The sequence below is a fragment of the Micrasema longulum genome, unplaced genomic scaffold (assembly GCF_059751315.1).
Source record: "Micrasema longulum isolate JH-2025_06_02 unplaced genomic scaffold, ASM5975131v1 h1tg002850l, whole genome shotgun sequence".
Classification (NCBI taxonomy): Eukaryota; Metazoa; Arthropoda; class Insecta; order Trichoptera; family Brachycentridae; genus Micrasema; species Micrasema longulum.
This window is the reverse complement of record NW_028279972.1, coordinates 139,192-165,829: the sequence shown is the minus strand read 5'-3', so window position 1 is coordinate 165,829 and position 26,638 is coordinate 139,192. Positions and strand designations below refer to the sequence as shown.

Here is a 26,638-nt window from a genome sequence, read left to right as displayed (position 1 = left end):
TGAATCTTGTTCCAAAATTTATGAATTTGAATACCGTTTTAAGGAAAATAGCTGATAAAACACAGTAGTAAAAATATTTTTAACTAAAAAATCGTTATCTTTACTTTACATTAATCGTTGTTTTTTGCAATTAGAAGACAGCTTCGGATCTGCTCCCGTATTGCACCAAACATGATGACAGATACAAATTTCACAACAGCTTGCTTGTTATTTAACGGAGTTGACTCTATTAAGGATCGTGACCACAATGCTCACAGATGTGTTTCCCCCATCCTTCTCGGTCTCATGTAGTTGGGCATCTGTGACTCTCTTGATTATGTCCTATCCACCTCATTTGCAAACGTCCCCTTCCTTGTCTACTATCAACCGTTCCAATCATAATCCGTCACTCCAGGCTGTCCGGCCCCACTCTCACAAAGTACCCAAAGAAACGGAGGAGAAACGAAAGGCTTGCGTTGTCTGGATAAATAATAATAAGTTTCTTATATTTTCTAGCCGTTCAGATGCACAGTGAGTTTTTCTGGGTTATTATGTCATGAGTCATTTGCACTCTTTCAAAATGCAATCTGAAAATAGTAAAAACAGCATACGGCATAATAACCCAAAAATATTCATTGCAGGAGTAACAATAAGGTTCTCAATTATATGTTTATAATTCTGATGTTTCAGCGGCCCACTGCTTCTTCAATCCGTCCACTAATCAAGCTGTTGCCGCGCGTTATTACAGAGTGGCTGCTGGGAAGTATTACAGGTCATGGGATCACCAGTTGGATGTCGACGCTCAAAAATTAGAAGTCAGTAATCAAATATTTGCTATTCCGATATACCCTTAATCAGCTCTTTTGGAATCAGCATGAAAAAATGGATTTTATAAAAGGATATAATGTTGACTACATAGATAGTATTTACATACAATTAACATAATTTCATCTCTATTTATAGATTGAGATTCAACTTTGCGATCTATTTTTCAAAATACGTTATTTTACTTTATTTATTTAAAAAACATAATACTACTCACAGGTCATGACCAAAAACATTCGCAGTGCATTTCTTTACATTTTGTCAAATTGCATATTAAGTTTAATAACTTTATAACAATATGATAAGTCGGACATAGTAAACCGGCAATAATAATATGACAGCCTACACATCAGAACCAGGAATACTAAATTTGCTATTGTTCTTGTTTGCATTCTGTTTTATACACACATTATACATAACTAAATCAATTCAATTCGTACTAATATTATGTCATTACGTATGTTCAAAGTGACATTACAAACTTAATTCGTACTGCATATCTGCACATGTGCTGGCGCTGCACTGAGTATGTATATTGTCTTCTCCCTCTAATGCACGATTCACCGGTATGAAGTCACCATAGTCTATCTCGTTCAAATCACAGTTTTGGCAGATACGGTATTATTCATACAAATTCAGGGTAAAAGATTGTGCCAAACATAATATGCACAGTGACGATTGTGTATTTATTTATTTATGCTTTATTAAGTTAGTTTATAACACCTTAAGAACTAATATAAACTTTTGATAATATTACAATTTTTTTTATCAGAATTTCTCAATAACATATTTTTCAAAACTAATTTGAAATATTTCAATTTTTTCTATTTCCTTTATTTCTTCAGATAACTCATTGTACAGCTTCAATCCCTTGTACAATGAGTTTTGAGATTCTGTTTTTCTCCTCATTGGTAATCTTTTTTTTTTTTTACCCCTTGTTTCATATGTATGACATTGTTGGTTAAATTTTATTATTGTTTTGATTTTATTCATCCCCTTAATTATTTTATGCATAAAAATTGCCACATTATATTTAATTTGTTGCTTTACTGTGAGCAAGCCAATTTCTTTGTGCATTCTTTCTACATTCGAATATATATTTCTTTTGAGTATAATCCTCATTGCCTTATTTTGAAGAATTTGTATATTTTGAATTTCTCCTTCTTTACATAAAAAAAGAATGGAAGAACAGTAATTTATGTGTGGACATATTATTGTTTTATATATAAGAATACTACTTTTTAAATCTATTACATTTTGTAATCTTCCCATAAATGATTTTTTTTTAAAAAATTTTTTGTTACATATTTTTGCACCTTGATTAAAGCTTCCTTTAATCAAGATGCAAATGTGAGAGGATGTGTCGATCGGGCCAGTGAAAATAGCATTTTTAAAAAGTGAGTGCGCCAATATGTATTAGAGAATATGTGTTTTGTAAATGTAATTTTTCATGCTTTATTAGCTTTGAATTTATTTATTTATTTGAATTTTTACCTTCATATTGAAAACGGGGGGTCGCTTTCGCAAAAAACGCGAGATGGAATAAACAAAAATCAACATAGGTCCAAAGGGACAAGGACGCCTGTTAAGAGTTAACAATCCTATCTCTTTAAAATATACTTTATATTCCAACTCAATTGGTCTTTTACCGTGCCAGGATTCGCATCCATATAAGAGTAGGCATTGGCACTATACTTAAATTATTGGTTTTTCAGGTAAAGCAAATCTTCCTTCATGATCGATACAAAGGATTTGAAGTACAGCAGCAATATGATGTGGCCCTACTGGAACTGATTGAACCCTTTACACTTTCCGACAATGTGCGTCCAATCTGCTATGATCTCGTAGATGAAAGACATGATTCATTTCACTTGAGACCAAATAACACAGGAATGGTATACCTCCATTTAATCCTATACTGAATTATTTGGTCGGTCCATATTGTAGGAGACCATTCTCTCGCTTGTTTAACCTCCACTGTCCATATTTTTCCCTTTACGCCAACTAATGACCAAAGTGTGGTAACAATAATAAATTATTAAATTATTCGGGCACAGTCAACAAACACATTTAAGGATGTGGTCAAGCACAGTCTGTGGCGCTAAAGGAGGTTATTAAATTTTACTTTACATAGGTATGTGTTTTTGAAGACATCACAATATGTAAAAATGAAAGCGGATTTTTTTTAGTAGCGACTAGAGAATTGGTTGAACGTTGAATTTACAATACACAAAATACTTTCTAGGTCGCCGGTTGGGGTACAACAGAAACAGGAAGCACATCAGAAGAGTTGCGATACCTCACACTACCAGTCATAGACTTTGATGAATGTTATGCTGAATTAGTTCAATACAATTTTCAAAGGTATCTCACTGTAGATAAATACTGTGCAGGATATCGAAATGGTAAGAACCCTCTTATCATGCCTGTAGATATATTAAATTAAAACATGTCACATTACTGCATAAATACTTAGATAGGTAGGTAACTGAAAATACTTTAGTACAGAGAACTCCATTAACTCCAACTCCTGTCATCCGGATTGCCAAATATCTAGTTTGTTATCACGGAATAAAAAAATAAGGAGAAGTTTTTCATTTTAATTAAATTCTGCAACTACCTTTGTTGGACATATTAAAGTAAATATTTAATGTGATTCCAATTTGCTGTATCATTCCAAAAGCAATAAAATCTGGAGGTAAATATATCGGGTTTCAGTAATTTTTTTGAAAAGTAAGATGTCTTCATAAATAACATCGAATAATCTTTATTTAATAAGTAAAAAAAATATAAATATTTTTTAAATACAAATTTAAAATATTTCATAGTAAAACACTTTAGAACGTTTGTCCTCTTTTAGAATATGCCTCCGTGATCTGGTCTCCCTTCTATGTAGGCCGGATAAATCATATTGAATCAGTGCAACATCGTTTGCTAAGAAAAGTAGCATGGATGATTGGCCTCGAGGGGGGAGATTACACTTACCGAGAAATGGAGTCAATGTTAAAAATCTTAAGTCTACGAAAACGTAGAAATAACATAGACTCCATTTTTATTTTTAATTTACTGAATGGCCCTATTGATGTACCATCGTTACTGGAACAGGTGGCATTTAATGTTCCGATTCCTCGATCAACACGGCACAGACTAAATGGCTTGCATGCACCAATGTCCCGATTGTGTCGTATTGTAAACTCGAGTCAAGATCTGAACTTTTTTGGTGTAAACCTTTATAAATTAAAAAAAAACACTAAGATAGATCGGATCTTGTCTTGAGGTAGTAATTTATTTTTTTTGTCCTAGCTTTAGTTGTATTTTATTTTATTAGTGCCTGTATTTATTATAAGAAATTGTATTTATCATTGTGTACGTCTGTAAATAAATAAAGAATAAGTTAAATATTTGATTAACATATTACAACAGAGATGAAGAACATTTAAGAGAAGGTAATATGGAAGTCTAGGCATCTACAGGGCTTATGACCTGTCAATGGAATATAGATGTTCAAATATAGGCAGAATGGTGAATGTTACACGGTGTGTAAAGTGGCCACTTAAACCAGCCATTGACAGGTCATAATCCCTGTAGATGCCTAGACTTCCAAATTACCTTCTCTTAAATGTTCTTCATCTCTGTTGTAATATGTTAAGATAAACAGCTCCCCAGGGAGTTGAATCCAGTCCTTGTCTACAAAAATTTGGACAAACTCAAAATATTGTTTAAATATTTGATTTGAATTTTTGATTTGGGATGAGCTTTTAACTTTAAAACTGCAATATCTCCCAACTACATAGTAAAATTGTGCCTGAAACCCGAATATATTATTATGATTATATTGTAGTTTAGATATTTAATAAATACTTAATATTTAAATTCAATATAATAATAATTGCCATATTATTTACCCCTTTAAATGAAATTTGTCTTTTGAGCACCGACTCACATTTTTTACTAGGCGTTGTGATGTTTTTCATAACTTATTTCTACATCCCCTCTTTTCTACCAGCTGACAAGTTCCTGAAATAGAGGCTCAGCTGTTCACATAATTTGTTTTTATCGATTGGTAATGATGACAGAATTAGTTATTTCACAATGTATGTTAATTGTTTTCAGGTACAGCAGTTTGCCGCGGGGACAGTGGAGGAGGTATGGTTTTCTTCGACGAGAATTATAACAAAGAGAAGCGATGGTTTCTGCGGGGAATAGTCAGCACCGGACCATTGAATACTGATATTATGTCCTCGTGCCGAAATGATACATACACAGCCTTCACACACGTTTTCACATTAAGAGATTGGATCAATGCTAAATTAAGAAGACTAATTGTATCATAAATCCGGATAACTTGCACAAAATCTTTTACTCACAAACATACCCTTACTCACATTTTCATTCAGACACACATAGACACATGCTCTCTAGCTTATTTGTTTGTTTGTATTAGATTATTTATTTTCAAGATTTATAGTAGTTTATGAAAAAAATCAAATTCAAACAATTTTTCTTATTTTATTTAACACATTACTTTTTTGTGGGCATAAAAAATAAGCAAATGTACCTTTGCTCTAAATCTTCAAAATGAGACCAGCGCCGTGATCATAAACGCTATCTTCATCAGTATGAACTAACATAGATATTTATGTGCGAAAATGTGTATTTTTGTATGAAATTTCAAAATATCTTCCTTAATAACCTGTAATTGAACATGTTGGCCTCGTGGCGTAATGATCAGCGTGTTTGCCTACGATGCTAGAGGTCTCAGGTTCGATTCCCGACAAGGTTGAAACAAAATATTTATTAAAAAGGATGTCTTCTCACCAAAATATTTCATAGTCCCAGGACTGGTAACTGAAGCGTAAGACTGATCATCTTACCTTCATGTAACAAAAAATGATTAAGATACACTGCGATTGGTGTACCAATGCAATACTCTATTGATAATTTATTCAGAATCATTTTTGTGAAAATTATTTTAAGAGCACTGAACAATAAATATCCTAAAATGTTTTGAAGCTAAAAAGCATTTGGGCTTTACAAATTCTATCACCTATTTTAGTAAAAAAACATTATTTTTAATTTAAAAGAATGAAAAACGGAAAATCTGTTGGGTAAGATAAGGTCGCTGTGGAATATCTGAAGAGTGGTGGCCAGATCGTGGGCACATGGCTGCACAGACTTTTCAATCTCTGCCTAAAGAAAGAACATACACCTTTGGATTGGAGGAGGGCAGTTTTCATGCATTTATATAAGGGGAAGGGATCGCGTGCGGAATGTGGAAACTATAGGCCAATCAGGCTTCTGAGTTCTGTCGGCAAACTGTGTGAGAATATTATAATCGAGAAAGTAAGAAAGGTGACAAAAGACAAAGTGTGGGATGCGCAAGGAGCCTTTATGAGTGGATGTGGATGCACAGATTAAATTTTTGCGCTGCGAATGCTAACGGAGAAGTTGTTGGCAAAAAGTCAAAAACTATTCTGCGCATTTGTCGATTTGCAAAAAGCGTATGATAAAGTAGATAAAATGAAATTGTGGGGCGTGTTGGAAAAATATAGAGTAAACAATAAACTTATACGTGCAGTATTTTCTCTCTATGAGGAGAGTTCAGCGTGTGTAAGAGTTAATGGGGGATTTACATCTCGGTGTGCGATCTCAAAAGGCATGAAACATGAAAAGCATGAAAAAAATGTAATGTCACCATGGTTGTTTAATTTATACATGGACAACTGTATGAAAGAGATAGAATGTATGGGTATTGGAGCAAAAATGGATAATTTTTCAGTAAGCTGCTTGTTGTATTCTGATGATGCAGTTCTGTTAGCAAGCAGCAAGGATGATTTACAGCAAATAGTCTCAAGAATGTATGATGTATGCCTGGAGAGCGAATTGGCGATGAACGAAAGTAAGTCAAAAGTTATGGTATTTGAAAGGGATAATGAATGAGGTTATTGACTGCATAATAAATGTAAACGTTGAATGTCTCGAGCAAGTAGAAGAATTTGTGTATCTGGTAATCGTGTTTTCATAAGATGGAAGAGTAGAAAAAGATGTTGAAAGAAGAGTGAATGCGGGCAATAAAATGAACGGAGCACTAAGCACAGTAATTTCTAATAAAAATATGTCAATCGAAGCTAAACTGGCAGTGCACAACGGAGTTTTAGTCCCGACACTTATGTATGGAAGTGAAACATGGAACTAGCAGAGGAAGAATGAAAGCCGAGTGAACGCGGTTGAAATGCGATCTCTTAAACAAATGTGTGGGAAATCAATGTATGACAGGGTTACGAATGATGAAATCAGGCTCCAATACCCATACATTCCATCTCTTTCATACAGTTGTCCATTCATAATCAGGCGAGAGTGTAAATCTGAGTCAAGTATAATTGATAAGATTAAAAAAGGGTCTCTGAGATGGTTTGGTCACGAATGAACGATGAAAGAATGGTAAAACAAGTATATATGGCAAAAATGAACGGCAAAGTGAGACGAGGACGACCAAGGAAGACGTTGCATGATCAGATAAACCAAAATCTTAAGTCTGGTCATGTCAAAAGCAGACAGAGCCGAAGGGCATGTATGACAAGATGTATGAATGTGGAAGAAGCTAGGAATGTATGCCAGGATAGACGTGTGTGGCGGTCCATTCTCTCTGCCTACCCCTACGGGGAAATGGGGTGATGGTAGTAGTATTATTTATATACTATTTAGTATAGTAGTATTTATCTACTAACAGCTTATAGTTTTTTTGAAATGTAAGTCCCAACTTAATGAGACCAAAGACCAGTGATAATTTGGGGTAAATAATTATTTGACGCAGACATGTATAAAAGAAAGTCATATGTTTTAAAAATTATCAAGGAACTCCCTCTCAGATCCTTCCCTCTAAGGGAAACGAGAATATAATTTTTGTCCAAATTTTGAACACTCTTTAGGCGATAACGAAGATGTGTCTCTGAGAAAAAGTCGTACGTGTCCTACTATGCAGCGTTTAGCAATTATCTTCTGGTGAGAATTTAAAAACCAGTAAAAATTAGTGGAAAAATAAATATATATTGGATAATTATTTATCTTTTCATCATTAGACGAATATATTCCAACAGTATTTCAAAATCGAACAGATCCCCTAAATTTATTGTTTTTGTCTCAGATTTCTGACAAGAAGTGAACTTGTCTATGAGCTTTTGCTCAATGTAATCACAGACTACAGATATCTTAATGTAATGTGAATGTAATCTATGGAAATTATCATTCGTTTTTTGACATTTGCTCGCCGCTGTTTAGGTTCGTGTTTTTCTACTTTTATGATTGAAAGTTAAACAAATATCTCTAAATCTATTCCGTTTGCATATTTTAACAATACGTCTGATATTATTTTGGATTTATTTGTGCTTTTTTTCTTCTTCATCGTTTAGAAAAACACGCAAATAACTTGAAAAATGGCCGACTTCATTGGATATGCCTACGCCGCTACAGTAGCCGCTGGAGGAATCATGGGATACGTTAAGGCCGGTAAGTTAAATTATGTACATTTTAATACTAACAATGGATCGAATCGTTCAAAGACAAAGTCCAATAATTTAAATTATAGCTATCAAATAATACAGTTTGAACTGAATGTGAAATTGATCGCAGAATTATATTTTATTATGTAATTATATTTATCAGTTTATTATGAAACGTTGATAACAAGTTCTTAATATAAATAACTTCCTTAATTACCATTTACTTTTATGAGAAATTAATGACCCAAGTTATTTTCTTTCGTAGTTACATATCGCGGTTTTACCGACAATGTATTAAGCCATTAAAACAAGTTCCGAGATAATCGCATTTAAAGCTTTTTACTCGTTCAACGCATTATTTCTCCCACAATTTTGCGGCCAGGCAGTCCTGTAGCGTTATCAAAATTTAGCTTTTGTTTTTTAAAAAAATAATCTTATAAATGCAATTATTGGGTTTTCAGGGTCTGTTCCATCTTTGGGAGCTGGTTTGCTGTTTGGATCCATTTTAGGTTTGTTTTACTTATTTAATTTAAAAAATATTTTCTACAAATGACAAACAAAGATGAAGAAGTATATATTTATATTTTTTTTTTTTTTTTTTTTTTTTTTGTAGTTGCAAATTATTTGTACCTTGCTTTTGTTATGTGCAAGGTTTTATCGAATACATTTATCTTTAAATTATATTCCGTTGACTTCAAAATTTTTCACCGTAGACTTACAATAATAAAAATAAAGCAGAATCAGAATAAACAGAAAAATTCTAGAAATATTACATTAACAAATAATAAAAAATAAAAAAAAAGTAAAAGTTGGACACAAAAAAAAACAAAAGGAGCTAGATACCACCATTGAATAACTTAGCCTGCTTGATCGTCCCTGTAATGAATCGAACGGTCTCTCTTCGTGTATCATTACAGTTCAGGAGCTCAGCTAGGTTATTAGTCGCAGCAATCCGAGTGTTTATTTTGCATTCAAGCTCCCACCTCGGCCTATCAAACATTGGACAGTATACAAGAAGATGTTCCACAGTCTGCTCAGTGATGCCATCACATGGACAGCAACTATCGTCTCGCAGCCCAAAGCGATGCAGATATTCCCTCATGCATCCATGTCCCGAGAGAGCCTGAGTTAATTCATATGTAGGCGTTTCATGCTTCCAAAATGTTTTGGCCTCGTCTGTGCTTCTCAAAAGTTGCTTGATCCACTTATTGGCAGTTTTTTCTTCATAAATTTTCCTCCACTCATTTAATTTATCTTTTGAAAGGGACCACCTTACATGGCTTATTGGGACTTCATCAAAGTTCGGCCTCACTTTTTTGACTGTAGCAGCCTTGGCTAGCTCATCTGCTCTCTCATTTCCGATTTCTCCAACATGAGCTCTAACCCAGCAGAATCGAACATATATGCCTTGTATGCTGAGAGCATAGTGAAGTTTTTGAATGTTGCTTATAATGGCATTCGTGGAGTAAACAGATTTGAGAGCGAGCAGTCCAGACATACTATCGCTGTGAATTGTGATAATTGCGGGACTAGTTATTTTTCTTTGTATCCATAATATTGCACTTTCAATACCAATCAGCTCTGCCTGGAAGACTGAACACTCATTTCCAAGTTTAAGTTTTCGCTGGTCTATCTCCCTAAGTTCCTTGTATACAACAAAGGCCGCTCCAACATGTCCGTTCAGTTTGCTGCCATCAGTGTAAATATGGATAAGGCTAGTTTGAGTAAGTGATAGCGTATTTGTATTTTCCTCTAGATTCACTTGTATATTAGCACACTTAGCGGGATGTGGTAGTGAGCAATATTCAACCCGGCGCTGACATACACGGTCATTTGGAAGTAATTCGCTTACTCCACTACGTTTCGTTTCATCCAAAGACACGATTTCAGCAATTTTGAGATCTATGGGCTCAAGATCTGCAATTATCAGAGCTGCATAAAAAGATATCGTTCTATATCCCTTGCATATTTGTATAGCAAATAGTCTTTGTAAGGATCTGAGTTTTGAAATATTTTTTTTACGTTTTATCGCAGAACCCCATACGGCAGCTGCGTACGTTATTACAGGAACTATTATCATATTATATATACATCTTAAAATATTCGGATTCAAACCCCAAGTAGATCTTGTTGCTCTTGTCAACCGCTGAAATAAATTTGTAGATTTGCATATAAGGTATTTAATATGTTCATTCCATGACAATTTTCTGTCGATCTCAACTCCCAAGAATCTGAAGTTTGAGACAGTTTGTAACGCTTGTCCCTGCATGTAAAACTTAGGCGTTATACCACGTTGTCTCGTACAGATCATGACATTTGTTTTTTGCGGTGCAAAGTTTAGTCGAGCTCGATGTCCCCATTCTACTAATTTATTAAGAGTGTCATTACCCACATATTCCAATTTGTCAGTGTCATTGCCAGATATGAGAATAATAATGTCGTCGGCATATGCCTGTATGTGAACATCTGGATTTTCACTATTGACTTTCAAGGCTTTGTTAACTACGGCGTTCCATATTTATATTGACGGTAAAAGGCTATGTGGCTAAGTAGAGCCAACACTCGTAGATATCAGACAATTACTTTTTTTTATTAAAAAATTAGGGATTACGATTGATGATATCAATATCCTAATCTGAGAACTCAAAGAAATTATATGAGGTGTGTTCAGAAAATAACACGTCTAAGATTAGCGGCTGCCACAGACAAAGTAAACAATGAATATAGCTGAAAAATTTAGCATACTTCAGGGGCATGTATACCAACATAATAAAAAATATAATTGACAATCGGACTCTCCAAACCTGCGAAATTGAAAAATTCCCATTATTTTCTGAACACACTCATATATTGTTTCAATGTGTTGAGAAACATTCTCGACTTACAGCATTTATTTATTTATTTTATTTGGGATTTTTATAGCTATTATATAAACAAAATGAGTAGAAATATATCAACAATACTAGAGCCAATTAAAAAAATCTACTGTAAATCTAATGACACATTACATGATGTGTAATTTTTGTAAAATGATTTTTAATTGGCCTCGTGGTGTAATGGCCAGCGCGTTTGCCTGCCATGCAAGAGGTCTCGGGTTCGATCCCCGACATGGTTGATATGAAACATTCATGTAAAAGGGTGTTTTCACACTAGAATATTTTATAGTCCCTGGGCTGGTACCTGAAGTGTAAGATTGATCATCTTACCTTTATGTAACAAAAGTTATCAAAATACGCTGCGATTGGTATACCAATGCAGTGCCCTATGCACCATTAGGTGCGGAAAGGGAGTGATGATGATGATGATTTTTTAATTTGGTAAATTGTGCCATAGGAAATTATGGCTAGGAATAGCAGACTCCACATTCACCAATATATGAAGGCCGTCTGGAGATTGGATATTTACTTAGCGAAAACCAAATGCCGCATTTTGGATCATGGCTTACTTTTACCATCCTTAAGAAGAAAAATAATAGTTTTTCTGGTGGCCAAGTTTGTCTCAGGTCTGCAGTGGTTAAAACTGTTGTATTATTTACGTGTTAATATTATTCTTGTGATGTTTTGCTGGGTTATTGTGCCGTGTATTAATACTCCTTCTTGCGGAAGTTTTGGACAGTGTTACAGCGTCCATCATAAAGCTGTCTGAAACATCGGCAAGGAGTATTAATACACGGCATGATAACCCAGAAAAACATCACTAGAATCTGGAACGTCGCGAAAACGTATAAACTTAAATATCAATATTACATTTGGTTTAGAGATAACAACTAGTAATTATTGTTTTATTTTTGTGACAGGCTTCGGTGCGTACCAGATGTCACAGGACAGTACCAACTATTCCCTGAGTTTGGGCGCCAGCACCGTACTGGGCGGTATGATGGGATATCGGTAAGAAAAGCAATATCAATAAATCTACCATTAATATTTAAAGCACTTGGCTTATTTCTATTTGAAATTATTTATTTATTCTTTCACAATTTTTGTATTCTTCATTACTTATTAATAATACTCTAAGGAAATATCAATTTTGTACTACACAATTTTTTTTCTGTAGCATGTTTTTTTCTTTCTCCTGTAAAATCATTGATTTCTCACTTTGTTCATTTTTAAAATTAACAATTCAATTACTTGAATTCCTGTAAAAAGTTTTTTAATTTATTTTGATGAAATATTTGTTATTTATACATAAATATTTAATTATTTCAGTTTCTATAGCAGTGGCAAGTTTATGCCAGCCGGTCTGGTCTGTATGCTCTCCGTCGCCATGGTCACAAGAATATTATTAAAACAAAACAGCGCCCTTGGGATGAAATCGCCCTAAAGCAACTCTTAACTATAAGCGTACTGGTTTTTTTTTTTTAACATCAACAAACATTTTAAACAATTCCTATAATCAGTAACATAAATTTATATGCACATGTTGTAAAACCCTTTCAGACCGATCGTGCGGATTCACCGATTATTATATTGGCGTAGTGGTCAGCGCGTTTGCTCAAGAGGTCTCGGGTTTGATTCCGGACATGGATGATGTGAAATATTTATTTAAAAAGTTGTTTTTACACTAGAATATTTCATAGTCTCTGGACTGGGACCTGAAGCACAGAACTGATCATCTTATCTTCGTGTATTTTTTTTATTAAGATACGCTGCGATTGGTTTACCAATCCAGTGCCCTATGCACCATTAGGTGTGGAAAGTGAATGATAATGAAAAAAAATCTTTTGAACTCTTTGAAATTTTCAGCATATGCTGGACCACATCAAATAATTTTTGAAGTACGACCATGTCATCTTTATAAATATAATGTCACTAAACTCCTCCTAAACGGCTCAACCAATTTACGTGCGGTTTTAAGCGAAATGTAGACCTTTGCGCTGTGTGGGTTCATAGATATTCAAATTTTCAATCGAATATGTAAAAAAAAAGTTGCAAGCATTAATCTTTTTTTCATTGACCTACCCCCGGGTTAATAAATTTTTTTGAATGATTACAAACATTCGCTTTTTATGGATCCCAATCTGATTCTTTCCTTTCATTCCTCATAATTTCTTCACATTTATTTCTTTTTACTGGATTTTTGGTAATACTAAAATAATATTAACTGATATTCAACATATTTTTGAAAATGGCATTCCTGAATAAAGTGAATTCTATATTTGAAAATTAATTATTTTATGTTTTGTAATTCAACCATAAACAATTACCTAGGTACCTGCTTAAATTCAATATTTGAATAGTAATAATTTTTAGTTTTGGAATTCAATCATAAACAATTACCCAGGTACCTACTTATCAATGAAAAGTATTTTTCCAAGCTAATAGCAGGCAAGTTCGGGCAGGACAACGTCTGTCGGGTCCGCTAGTATTTTATAATATTAAACTTGCGGTTTTATTTGAATTGTTGATTTGGGATGAGCTTTTAAGTTTGAAAGTGAAATATCTCACAACTAGTAATATGTTAGTCACCAGCTCGTGCCAGAAACCCGATTATTTCAAATTTGATTAACCTGAATGACGCAAAGCTTCAATCTCAGAGAAAGTTTCACTTGTAATGTAAATTATTATGGCACAAATCATTCTTATAAGGATGGACTTTTCAAAAGTTAAAAAGGAAAAAGATTTTAAAAAATTGTGTCTACATGTTTTGTTCATAACGATTAAATCAAATGTTTTTATTCCTTTAGATTCTGTATTTTTGGATTACAATGTAAATAATGATGCCAGATATTTATATTCTTTTCCAGACTGTAAACATTTTTCATGGCATCCTAAATACATAGTAGTTTTATTTGTTTCTGACCGTTTTAATCTTGTATTTGTAGATAAAACTATGTTAATTGTTTACATTTAAAGCATTGTATGTATGTACAGTTTATTCGAATGTTTAATAACCTTATGTCAATGTGTTAGTGCCTGTCGGTGGACCAAGTAAACGTGCAAATGTTGTATGTGTGCACTAAAGTGCTTACACTAAAATGATTTGTATGAAAACTTATTGTTGCGTGTGCGCACATAAAGCAGAGGTTATTAAAGATTTGAATGGACTGCCCTGTCTGAAAACTTGGCTCCAACAATGCGCAATATTATATATGTAAATAAAAAAGCTTTTCCTTTTTTTCAACATATAGTTTTTTTATAATCGATGTTCAATATAGATTATAAAATGATGTCTAAACTTACACAAATTTTGTACCATTTATATACAAAGGAAGGCATGTTCAAAGAATCGGTGGCGCTAGTGGGTACCTGCTCTAGAATTTCACCAGTATAAACCAATATTTTCTAACTAGGGAATATGTATTGTAGATATTTTTTGAATAAAAAAAAAACAGAGGCATTGAAGGGATCCTGAGGGGTGGGGACGATGTGTTGGCCTCTGTCCATACGTCCTCCTCCCCCCTCCTTAATCTGCATAGAGTTTGTATTCCTTAGGAATATTCATAACTCCATGCGCAGCTGACAGAGAGTCCCCCGGGACTCTATAACAGCTGCGGGTGGAAGGTGGGCTTAAGGATCTCCCCTCAATGTAGATATTTTAAAATAAAGTTACTAGTCCCGAAGGTGTCGCGAAAGCAATGAAACCGGTCACCGGTTATTTCAAATTCGTGGACTTGAGTATCACTCGGTTAGTTAATACCGGTGTAGACAATTATCATTTAAACTGTTTTCAAATGTTAATATGAAATAATATAAGTCTAAACTCATTCATTATCATAAGTATTTTACATTTATGTCAATAAATTAATCATTATAGCAGATTAATATTTTAGTACCTACATTAAATTTGTCCCTAGTAAGCCTAAATATTCTCATGTACAGGTATATTTTTTACAATAGCTTACTTAATTATATGAATAAGGCAAGTGTTTTGCAAAGGGTTCCATGTATTTAACTTTATTTTGTTATAACGTAATTATATTGGTGATTGTTCTTTATTTATCAAATTTATTAAAATACATTTTGTTACTAAAATCATTGTTTTATTGAATAATATTATTTTCACATAATATATTGTTTACTTACCGTTTTTTTAGTGCCTCCACTTGTTTGCAAATGATTGTATTATTTCTCATGATATCGTAGGTAGGAAGAAATTGCCTTAAGGCAATAACATGCCATGGTCATTTATGTATATGTATAAAAGTGTTGAATAAATAAATATAGGGGAAAACCCAGGCTTTAGAAAAATCTCATTTAATTTCAAAGTGAGAATGATGTACACTTCTAGATATCTCACCACTTTTTTAATGTTAGGGGGAGGGGTGAGACAGTTCAATAAGGATGTGATAATGTCCACAATGACTAACGTAGTTGGCGTCCGTCTATTGGCCCAAGCAGCCAGAAACTATGTGGTTCGGTGACTATATCGAAGCCACATTCACTACTTTGATTTTACTGTTAGTGCTGCAATTGCCCATTCTTAGCCTACAAATATTCACAAGTCTGACAGTTATGACAATATAGTACGAGTATGTATACGCAGTTTTTAACTTTGTCAAATGTTTGTGTTGCCATTGTTTAGATTTAGTGTTCTTCTGTAGGTAGGTTCCAGTGCATAAGATCCAAATGTTGGTTTATATTGGGAGCCACCCACAGAGGCTATATCTTCTTCCGGGTGCCTTGTCAGGTTCCCCCGACGTTGGCGATCACCGCAGCGAAAGCATCTCTGTCCTGCACTACTCGGATTAGGTTCACTCTCCTTATTGGATGAACTCACCATATTGATTCCCGGGAAAAGATGACCAGGACCCCGATTACAATGGGAAGTTAACAGAGTTATCTTCGACTGTCTATAAAGAAAAATTGATATTTGAGTATGAAAATGAGTATATTTGCATGAACATTTTAAGTATTTTCACCGGTAACCTATAATTTAACATTTTAAAAGAAAAAATTGCATGTATATTCTGCTTTTCATACAGAAAACTTAATTTTACTTTGTCGATAAAATTGAAGATAAATGTTAACTTCCCTTTGTAATCGGGGCCCTGAGTAGCTTCCCGTTGCCTTCCCTTAGCTGGTTGGTTTTGATTTGGAGGCGCCAGAAACTCACCTTTCATCTCTCATTATCTGCTGCGATCACACCGTTATGAGTGTTATCCCGTTGCCCAGGGTTCCCAACGCGGGCGCCAACGAGTTGGACTTGTCAATAGTGTTACCGGTGTTATGCAACCGGGCGTTTTACAGCTATAGAATCACGTTCCGGCAAGAGTGACTCACTGTGTCCCTAGGGCACTAGTGACAGAGGCCTATATAATAAGACAGTGAAATAGGCTCTCTTCCTCTCTCTTGCTCCTGCCTTGTTTGCCTAGCTCCCGAAACAACAGTCGTGTTCATCGGTCCCCCCCTTTATTGCGGGTCCCCGCAGTACCAGAGCCCTCCTGATTTGAATTTTTATCTTCCAAGAATAAATCTACAAAGAAGCAACGCCTGTCATTACAGTCCACAGCTACAGTATAATATAAGAAAGAACCTGTTCAGTCATTGTATCCAAGAAAGCTTTGGAAAATATCATTTTGATCCAGCAGTTAGGGGTTTTCTGTCCGAATAAAACAAATCTTTTCTTTACATAATATTGTATTTTTTTCATTTAAAAATAGTTATCACAAATATAAACACTAAAAATTATTCAGTGGGCAGATAATTATCCTCAACATTTGACACGAAAATAAAATTTCTAATATTTAATAAACATAATACATATATATTTTATGATACAATTTGTTCTCTAACCTCAAAAATACTCGTAAATTCATTCATTTTGATTTTATTCTTACAAAAATTGATCCAATCACAACCTTATTTTAATTTATAAAAATATATTTAAATTTAAACGATGTTTTCTATACACAATAAGATATTTTGACAAAATGGTGGTGTAAAATTGATATCACAGGTCTGAATCCTGACAGATTATTTTAAATTTATTCTAAGTCTGGTTTCAATTAATTGTGTAACCTAGCACTTTTTTAAAGCTCGAAATTCGTTAACCGAACTTGAAAATGATTCAATCATACTCCAAATGTAGTCATTATATCATTATGCTACTGTGTATAAGGCAAGTTTGGTTCTTATCTGACAAAATAAAAAAAAACATGGTTTTATCTATTTTGTAACGATCACAATAACACGGCATCACCTAACCCTTTATAGGACACCTAGAACAAAGTGGTGGATAAACATACCATGAGAATTGAGGTTCATATTTTCTATAAATAATAATTCTTATGCTACAAGAGTATCGTAATAACATACACTGATAGACCAGTCTACCACTCAGATTTACAAATGTAATATGTTTATTATCTTAACCTATGTTTTAACATTCTGTGTGAAAAAAACTTCCCCGAGTAACCCGAGGATAGGAAATGATTGCCTGATAATCAATCTCTTTTTCTCTCAAATTAACGTTTTATATATTTATCTCGGGGTACTCGATATTTTGTCATTTTCGGAGATCCTGATGGACAAAATATTTCATTAAAAATTATTTAATATATCTAAATATGTGATATAATTTTTTTCTTTTGTGTCTAGGTTTACTCGAAGATTAGAAAAATATTAGTGGAAATATTTGTAATAGTTGCCGAGATGTTAATTAATTATGTGGAATTTGCAACGCGTTGAGTTAAAAAGACAATTTTAAATTAGCCTATTTTTCAGACCATAAGATGCACTTTTTTACTCCGAAAATTCAACCAATTTGGTCTTATGGTCCGATCCGTCTTATCGTCCGCAAAATACGTCAGGTTTGGAAGACGTAAATCAAAACATAAAAAGTGTCCTATAAAGGGCCAACGGTGACCGAAGATGTCAACTTAAAGAGAGCAGTGCTGTTATCTAGCGACCGTGATCACCCAATTAACTAATATTATTAACGTATTTTTAAAACTGAAACATACAGCGGTGGACTGTTGAAATGAACAATCTAGAAAAACTTAGCATTATGAGTAGTAATTATGAGAATATATTTGGAAGATTGGGAGTCATCGGAAGTCGAAAACTATCATTTGAAGGAGAGTGAGATGTTAAAAAAATCGTGCTACAAAGTGTGCATTTAAAGGTTTAGTGCAAATTTAAAAAAATTATAACTTTCTTACAAAATCAATGAAAATGTCTTCATTTTTGATAGTTCAAATCACATTTACACTTTTTTTCAGATTTTTTTCATTTTCAGACACAAAAACGTTCCTAAACTGTTTGTACCGCTATGACGGCACAGCTGTTTGGCATTCTGCTCACAGACAGCGCTCTCTAGGAAACCTGCGCTATCTGGTTTGTACAAACGTTCTCATGACATCTTCCACTGCTACATGACGGCCTCTAAATAACAGCACCGCTCTTTTAGAAAATCATAGCTTTAGATAACATACATTAGAATATTTTAATTAATTTGATTTTATGATGAGACTCAAACAAAGTTTTCAAAAACTTACATATTGTATTAATATAAAATATGTCATTTATAATTGGCAAATTACTAAAAGTTAAATATACATAATTCAAAACATAAAATAAGGCTAATGTTTGACATTGCAGTTTGTTAACATTATTTAACTATTTATAATATATTTTTTCGAGGTAGCGATAAAAATTAGTTCAAAACATTTTTCAAATGAATCAATTTGGTAACATTTTTTTTTTAATATTACAAAAATTAATTTACGGGGGTTGTATTTCAAGTAAAAATTACTGTGTCAATGACGGGAACTATATTACATAAAGCTTAAAATATTTTTTTACATTATGGTTTCAAAATATTTATATTTTACAAGACATCGAGATAAGTACCTATGATGATATTGTCAGAAGAAAAAAAAAACAATAAAAAGAAAGAATAAAAAAATAAAATTATTCAGACCAGCTGTTTCTATGTATAATTTTATGTTTGATTATTAAGGGAAAAAATAATAAAAATGTTCATTTGTTAAATGTCGTGTTGCATCAAAATATTAAAATTTTGGGCCATTTAAATTTTATGTACAAAGTATCTTATAAAAAAATGGGAATCAAGTTGCAGTAGAATAGGAAGCGCACCATTGATCTCTGATTTGCTACTACCACAGGGTCACAATCCAATTATTTTTTTATTTTTTTTTACATAAATAAATTTCAACTATTTAAAATCTAGTTGACAAATAACATTTAATGATATTTTACAATCAAGATAACACTAAATCAAAGTGATGTGTGCATTAAGTAAACAAGAAAAAATAATAAAGCAAACATGTAAGGTCATGCGGGGTAAATGTGTTTGCGGGGAGAATATAATTATTTTGCACGCAAATAGAAAATTTCATATTTTATCATGAATTTTTTTTTTGTGCATTCAGCTACATCAATGTTACAGTAGGATAATAATATGTTAAAATGTATAAGAGAGATAATACAAGTTCTATGTTATAATAAACATTAAAAATGTGTCCTGTAATACCCAGTAATGCCTACACCTTTATTTAAAACATAGTTTGTTGAATGTCAGTAAAGTAGACATGTTTGTGTTTAACATTTAAAAATGTTAAAATATGGTAATTATGAAAAAGCCTGTAATCAGACTAATATGTTTTTTTTTAAATGTTTTATTTGATACATAAATAACTTAAGTCATTGGCTTTCCTCAATAAAATAAAATAGTTATTTGAAACATTCATAAATAACATAATTAAATTCAAATCAAACAGTGCTGTTTATTATTGTTGTATATTTTTTAGAATTTTTATTGTATACAAGGCATACATTATTTTACAAAAAACAAAATACAATAGCTTAAATCTGAATACAGACTGTACAAACAGTTTTTTTATTGAGTGCCAGAAAATAGTGTTAGAAATTGAATGCTACTAATAATAAATATATAAAAGGATTTTTCAAGAACAGCTATATGTTCTATATTATTATAGAACTCCTTTTTTGTGATTTTCTGTTGTAGTAGCGAAATATATATTATTCATGTTTGCTATCTTAACCTCTAAGTAGTATGTACCGTGTACGTCTCAAATAACTTACGCAGAAAGGGTGGACATACACCGTACGGCATTGATTATCAAAATCATCCCATGAAAATATGCCATTTCTTTAATTTTTAACCAAATTACAGCAGAATTTTTTTTTACCAAAAACTCACTCTTAAAGGTTAATAAAAATATAATAATCAATGAGAAAACTCATTAATATTTAATGTTTTTTATTGTCTCTCAAACACATTAACCCCAGTTAACATTATTCTGGTTGCATTAAAGGACCAAATATCTTTGCATATATATTATTTTATTGAAAATAATTTTTAAGTACAAATTATGAACAATGCAAAAATTATATCGTGAACATAAAAAAAAAGACAAAAAGAATAATGATTTTAAATTATTGCAATTTAACAATAATTTTATCATTGTGATAAAAATAAATAAATTGGATGCGTGTATCGAATGATACTATAGATGTAATCTCAAATAAACATCACAAAATAATATTTTATTTTAAAGTGATGTATTTCTCCACATAATATAATTTCTCAAATAAAATTAATTTAAAGTAAACTTATATTTATTATACAAAGGAAGATTTACACAAAATTTGTTTGAAATTTTTGTAACTCAAGCGAGAAAATGTCGCCAAAACTATGTTCCGAGACATTTTTCCCATATAAAGATAATAGTTTTAATAATTGGCATTTTATTTTTATTTACAAATTGCACTGAAATCTCATAACTGTCATTTAGAAACTCGGAAGTTGCAATCCAAAATTTTTTGAATTTCAAATAAAAAGAAAGATTATTTGAGTTGGATCCCGAATATAATCGAAAGATAAGAATGTTATGTTTTGTGTATTAAGTAAAATTGACTTTTCCTTATGAAATTGTGTTTATTTGTAAGAAAAAAATATTGTATCTTTGTCGTTAACCTACAACTGAACTGAGAAATGAAAATATCTGTTAATTTCCCGTTGTAATATGAGCTCTGAACTCTTTGAATAGAATCTAAATTTTATCATATATTTATATCACAAAAGAAGCCGCATCCTCGAGGTACCACTGGTATGAGAAATTGAGGATGTGAGAACGCTCGCCTCCTACCTCATAGCCTGATACTTTAAGAGCCTGGGCTTGGAGGGGGAGATTTAGCGATATGAAAGCACTCACCCTACACTCAGTAGTGCGGCTCTTTAAAGACCTAGGTTTGGAGAGCGAGAAATAACTTAATGGGACCCGTCACAGTAGATCTACCCAGGTCGCAGTGACATCAGGAGCTTAAATAGCACTGACCCCTCATCTTTCAGAATAGGAACAATACATTATGAGATTTGCGATATTTCAAAATATATAAAATGGTTAACTGCTCTGTAAAATCGTGAAAAATTCATCTTTAATAAAAAATCCTTCTGGAAACCGTACTGTAACATCGTTACATAAGGCGAAAGGTGGCATATTTTGAAATACAGGTATTTAAAACAAAGATTGATCACATGTTGTTTTTTTTTTTCCATAATTTGTAAAAAAAATTGTATGATTTAGGCCTGTTATAGCAAAATACGACATAATTATTAACGAAAAAGAAAGATTTCCTCGGTGATACTGCAATACCGCATAACTAAAGAGCTTTCTGTTAATATATTACTTACAATTTTCAACATCATTGATCCTTTTCAATATGGTTTTCAAAAAGAGTTGCGATGACTTGCTGCAGGATTTCGCAGATTTCATCAATAAAAAAAATAATATTTTGAATCAAGTCACTGTACTTTTTATCGATTTCTCAAAAGCTTTTGACACATTGTGTCATTCTAAATTAATATGTATTTTAGAGTCAATTGGCATAAGGGGTAATTTATTAATTTTTTTTCAAAATATTTAGTGGGGTGGAAAATGAGTATAAAAATAAAGAATTCATTAAGTCTAGCGAGGGAATGTTTATCAGGGGTGCCACAAGGGTCTATCTTGGATCCTAAATTGTGTATAATTTATGTGTCAGTGATTTGTAACGTTTTTAAAGAAGTAAGGAGATTTATTCTTGCAGATGACACCGCACTAGTTATTTTCAATAAAAACCCATTAGAATCACAAGAGATATTGCAAAATGATTTCAATAAATTGTTAAAATGGGCTCATGACTATGGTCTCATTATAAATGCAGAAAAGACTAAATGCTTATACATTAAATCTCCTCATGCCAAAAAATATGTTTTGCCTAATATTATTGCTCATTGCACAAATTGCTTGCATGATGGTATTTCTAACACATGTAATTGTGAACTCATAGAATTTGTGGAGGAGTATAAGTATTTGGGTATTTTTATTGATCATAATTTTAAATGGCATCGTCATATATTTAAACTTTGTGATCGATTGCGGACTCTTGCGAGTACTTTTTATAAGTTATCTTTTATTTTGCCTAAAATCACTCTTAAATTTTTTTTTTTTTTTTAGTAGAATCAATAATAAGATATGGTAAGTCGTGGGGACATTCGACTAAAACTAATATTAAAATGATCCAGGGTCTACAGTACTCTATAGTTAAGCGAATTGTACCTGCAGAGATTTACGTACAAAGAAGTAATAATGATCTCCTGTACAAAACAATCAAAACTCTGCCTGTTCGAGAACTACTGTGGCTTTGCATCATTTTGGAACAATTTGATAGTAATACATTCAAGTTTCCTCTCAAACATAACCATAATACACGCTTCACGTCTAATGATGGCTTGGTAGTACCAAAACTATGTAATAAGTATGGAAATAGAACTCTCAAATTTTTAGTACCTAGAATTATTAATTTATTACCAAAAGAACTTAAATTTAACTCACATTGTAACAAGAGCAAAATAAGAGAGTGGCTACTCGATCAAGAATTTATATATGAATAGTAGCTTAGGTATAAATATTTTAATTTTTCATATATTTTCTTGTATTAAAAAAATAAATTTATATATTATTATTTGTATAAACATGTTTATTCTGATCTTTCTGGCTGTTAATTTTTATCTGTTATACATTATTTTTATAAATGTAAATAATAATATTAAGTTAGTATAAATATAATCTTCACCAACAAGCTACAAAAAGTGGCTTGGTGGGATTTTAGTTTTAGTAAAAATATAACAAGGGAAATAATTTTTTTTGAATTGTAAAAATGTATAATTATACTATTAAAAGACAATCAATCAAAAATACCGATCAGAAAAACTATCATTGTTTAGAGTGAAAATATAATTAATTTAAAACTAACGGCTCTTAGTCGCTATAATGAACATATTGCAGTAAAAAAATATCATAAAAAAACAGGTTACACGGTATTGCAGGATCTGTTGCCAGTCTTGTATTCTATATAGACTGACGATGTATCAAGTCTTGTATTTTATGTAGAGTCATGTGAAATCATAGCCACAACGGGGTTAAATACAACTGTGGTTGGAACTAATTAACACCCTACATTTTGCTCTGAAATTAAAGTTAATGAGATTTCAGTGCTGCCAAAGATAATTTAGAAATATCTAATTAATAACAACAATCCATTTTAAAACTCTGCGCGATCTTTCATACCGACGCAATCACTAATATTAAACATAATTATTTCTACTATTGCAATCTCCGTGTGTCCAAAATTATTAGTTACTTAATATGTCTTCTATATAACTGAAGACATTTTCTTACAGTTAAATAATTTGCGTCCTCGCTCCATCGGAACTGTTCGCCTGTGCCTGGCACGGGTATAGCGACACTCGTAGCAAATATTGGTTACCTTCGGTCGGGATTCTTAATGACGTCCGCTAGAAATTTGAACAAAATAATTAATAACAATGTTATCTCTGTGAAACATTTTTAAGTGAGCATGGCCACATAGATAAAAATATAAGCAGATCTATGCAGATTGGTAGTGAAGTCAGGAGCTTATTTAGTACTGCCCTTCATCTAAACCATTTCTCTGTCCACATCTAGTGGTGCATAGGGCACTGCATTAGAGTCTAATTACAGATTATATCGTTGTGATCGTAGAACAACAACGGATGTGCGAAAAATGCAACTCAGACTTTCTTTAATATTTGATCTTGAAAAGGTTATGCAAAGGCTCTATATTCCACGGGTGGGATTCTGAATTGCCTTTAAGGCGGGTAGAGAGTAATCGATTTGGAGATTTTTATTTTTTGCATGCGACTACACTTTACTTTGTATATGGCAACACTGATGATTTTCTTTTTTTTTCAAACAGTGTTATACATCGTTTGATGTTTGATCATCAGTGTGGCCGTTATATGAAACAAAGTCTCGTTGTATGCAAATAATAAAAATTCTTAAACTAACAACTCTCTAGGGGGTGGAGAAGATTCAGAATACCACCCCATGGTTTAAAAAAATATATATATATATAAATAACTAACCCAAGTATCAAAAAATATATACTTTTGTAGATAAAAAGATTTGGAGTCGCTCTCATGTAAAGTCATAGAAAATTACATGCCTCGTGATCATGACAATATGGATCGATTTTGTTACATAGAAGGTGAGGTGATCAGTTTTATGCTTTAGATGCAAGTCCAGGGACAGTAAAATATTGCAGTCTATTGTAGAACCACCTCAAATGAACAATATTTCGTGTCGACCCTAAGAATCGAACCTAGGAACTCAGCATGTGGGCGAACACGCCATCTCCAACTGATTTCCTTCTTTGGGATTTTTACCTGAGAGTAACCATTGAGTCTAAAACACTCGTCCAGGGTTCTGGTTTTATTTCACACAGATCTGTATTCTTCAATTTTTTATTTGTAGCAAAAACATTACTTACATTTTAGCAAAAAAAGTCTGATTAACAAAAAAAAATATTTACACTTAAATATTTAACATATACGAGGGTTGATTGATGCGCTACACCCCTGACCTGCTTCGAGTCGACCAGTCGAGCTGATGTATCGAGCGATAAGTTAAGGTTTCATATTGTCGCTTCAACTGGTCGGTGACGATTTAGTTGAAACAGCCCACTGAACTGACCAATGCAAAGCGCTGTTTCATCAGGACAGCACTCGAGAAGTCAGTGTCAATGGATGCTATTCACGAAGCTAGGTTTAAACAGGTTGAACGTCCCCCATATTCAACTGATGCCCCCAGTGACTGCCGACTATTCCCAAAACTAAAGGAACATTTGCGAGGTAAGAAATTTTTGAACAATGAACAATGAGTTCATATGCTGTGTTGATGAGTGGTTTGGCAGGGTTTGGACAAATATTCTACCTAGAGTGCTATTCTGAATCTTTTCGCAGGGGTAGAGAGTTGTTAATTTGTGGATTTTTTTCTTTGCCCACCGTCGGAGCATCGCTGGAAGAACCGTATACAGGTCCAGAGGGATTACATAGAAAAATATGGCACTAGAAAGTTTTTATAACCCACCCCGAAATAGGTCAGGGATGAAGCGTAGACATTAATCAACCCTCGTATAAAACAATTATGTTTTGTCAAGCGGTTAATACGAAAATTAAAATTAGTCTTAAATGGTAATAATACATAAGTAGAAATATTGAGATTAGTAATTAGATTAGTAAAAAGCGTTATACGAAAAAGGCTACTGTACAATTTGTATTCACAGAAAAGGTCTGCATCTGAAAGAGATGTATCTGAACAAAATTAAGAGCAAGACATGACGAGAGGCTGAAAACAATCAAAGAACGAAGAAAATATAATATCGATATTATCTGTTTTTTCAACAGAGATGAAGCTATTGGAAATATGGAAGTATATGCATTTACTGAGCTTATGGTCTGTCATCGGCTGGGTTAAGTGATCACTTCACATACTGTAGATAGCTGACGTCCATATGAAGGTACTATCTGTAAATCCGGCACAATCCATCTTTCTTTATTAGCAAATCATAAAAACCTGATATAAGCTTCAACTTTTCATTTATATTTCAAATTTTTATTAAAACCATGATAACATCAAGAGACAATAGCAAAATAATTAATTTAATTTTGGAGATTGCCACATGTCAATTCCCTATAATTTGAAAGTCAGCTTCTCACAAATAAAGCACTATTTTGAACTGACAATGTTATTGTGAAACAATGAAAAAGTTCTAAAAAATGTAGATTTACGCCCGGTTAAAATTAGAGCATTAAATTGTACGGTGATTTCTTGAAGCTAAAATGTATGAAATGAATTATTTTCATAAAAACAAACTACTTTGCGTCACAAGTTCTTCCGAATCGAGAGTTGTAATATATTCCCGGTTTACGGTAAGTCAACTGACGAATCAGCAGAACTCACCGAGAAGAAGGGGAAGAGAACTTGAGACATCACACGCGAAGTAATTTAAAAAATCATAGCGCTGATATTACGATACATATTTTTTTTT

The 26,638-nt window shown here is 32.8% G+C and overlaps 3 protein-coding genes across 3 annotated transcripts in view; 2 read left to right on the top strand and 1 right to left on the bottom strand.

Moving 5' to 3' along the window:
- Positions 1-669: 669 nt before the first annotated feature.
- LOC148271478 (clotting factor C-like) lies at positions 670-5,302 on the top strand (the record flags this gene model as incomplete). Its single annotated transcript, XM_088241350.1, has 4 exons — positions 670-794; positions 2,520-2,699; positions 3,050-3,209; positions 4,918-5,302. Coding segments are annotated over 4 exons (686 nt in total), but the record flags the coding sequence as incomplete, so codon positions are not given.
- A 2,668-nt stretch (positions 5,303-7,970) lies between these two features.
- LOC148271477 (transmembrane protein 14 homolog) lies at positions 7,971-15,274 on the top strand. Its single transcript, XM_088241345.1, has 5 exons — positions 7,971-8,082; positions 8,214-8,310; positions 8,765-8,812; positions 12,100-12,190; positions 12,509-15,274. The coding sequence occupies exons 2-5, from the start codon at positions 8,238-8,240 to the stop codon at positions 12,621-12,623; spliced, it is 327 nt and encodes a 108-aa protein (XP_088097471.1). The 5' UTR covers positions 7,971-8,082; positions 8,214-8,237; the 3' UTR covers positions 12,624-15,274.
- Positions 15,275-17,819: 2,545 nt separating this feature from the next.
- The window catches only part of sona (sol narae metalloprotease), a gene marked incomplete at its 5' end in the record, with an annotated part of 148,005 nt that continues 139,186 nt past the window's right edge, over positions 17,820-26,638 (bottom strand). Inside the window, one exon of the mRNA XM_088241346.1 lies at positions 17,820-24,065. The remainder of the gene's footprint in view (positions 24,066-26,638) is intronic.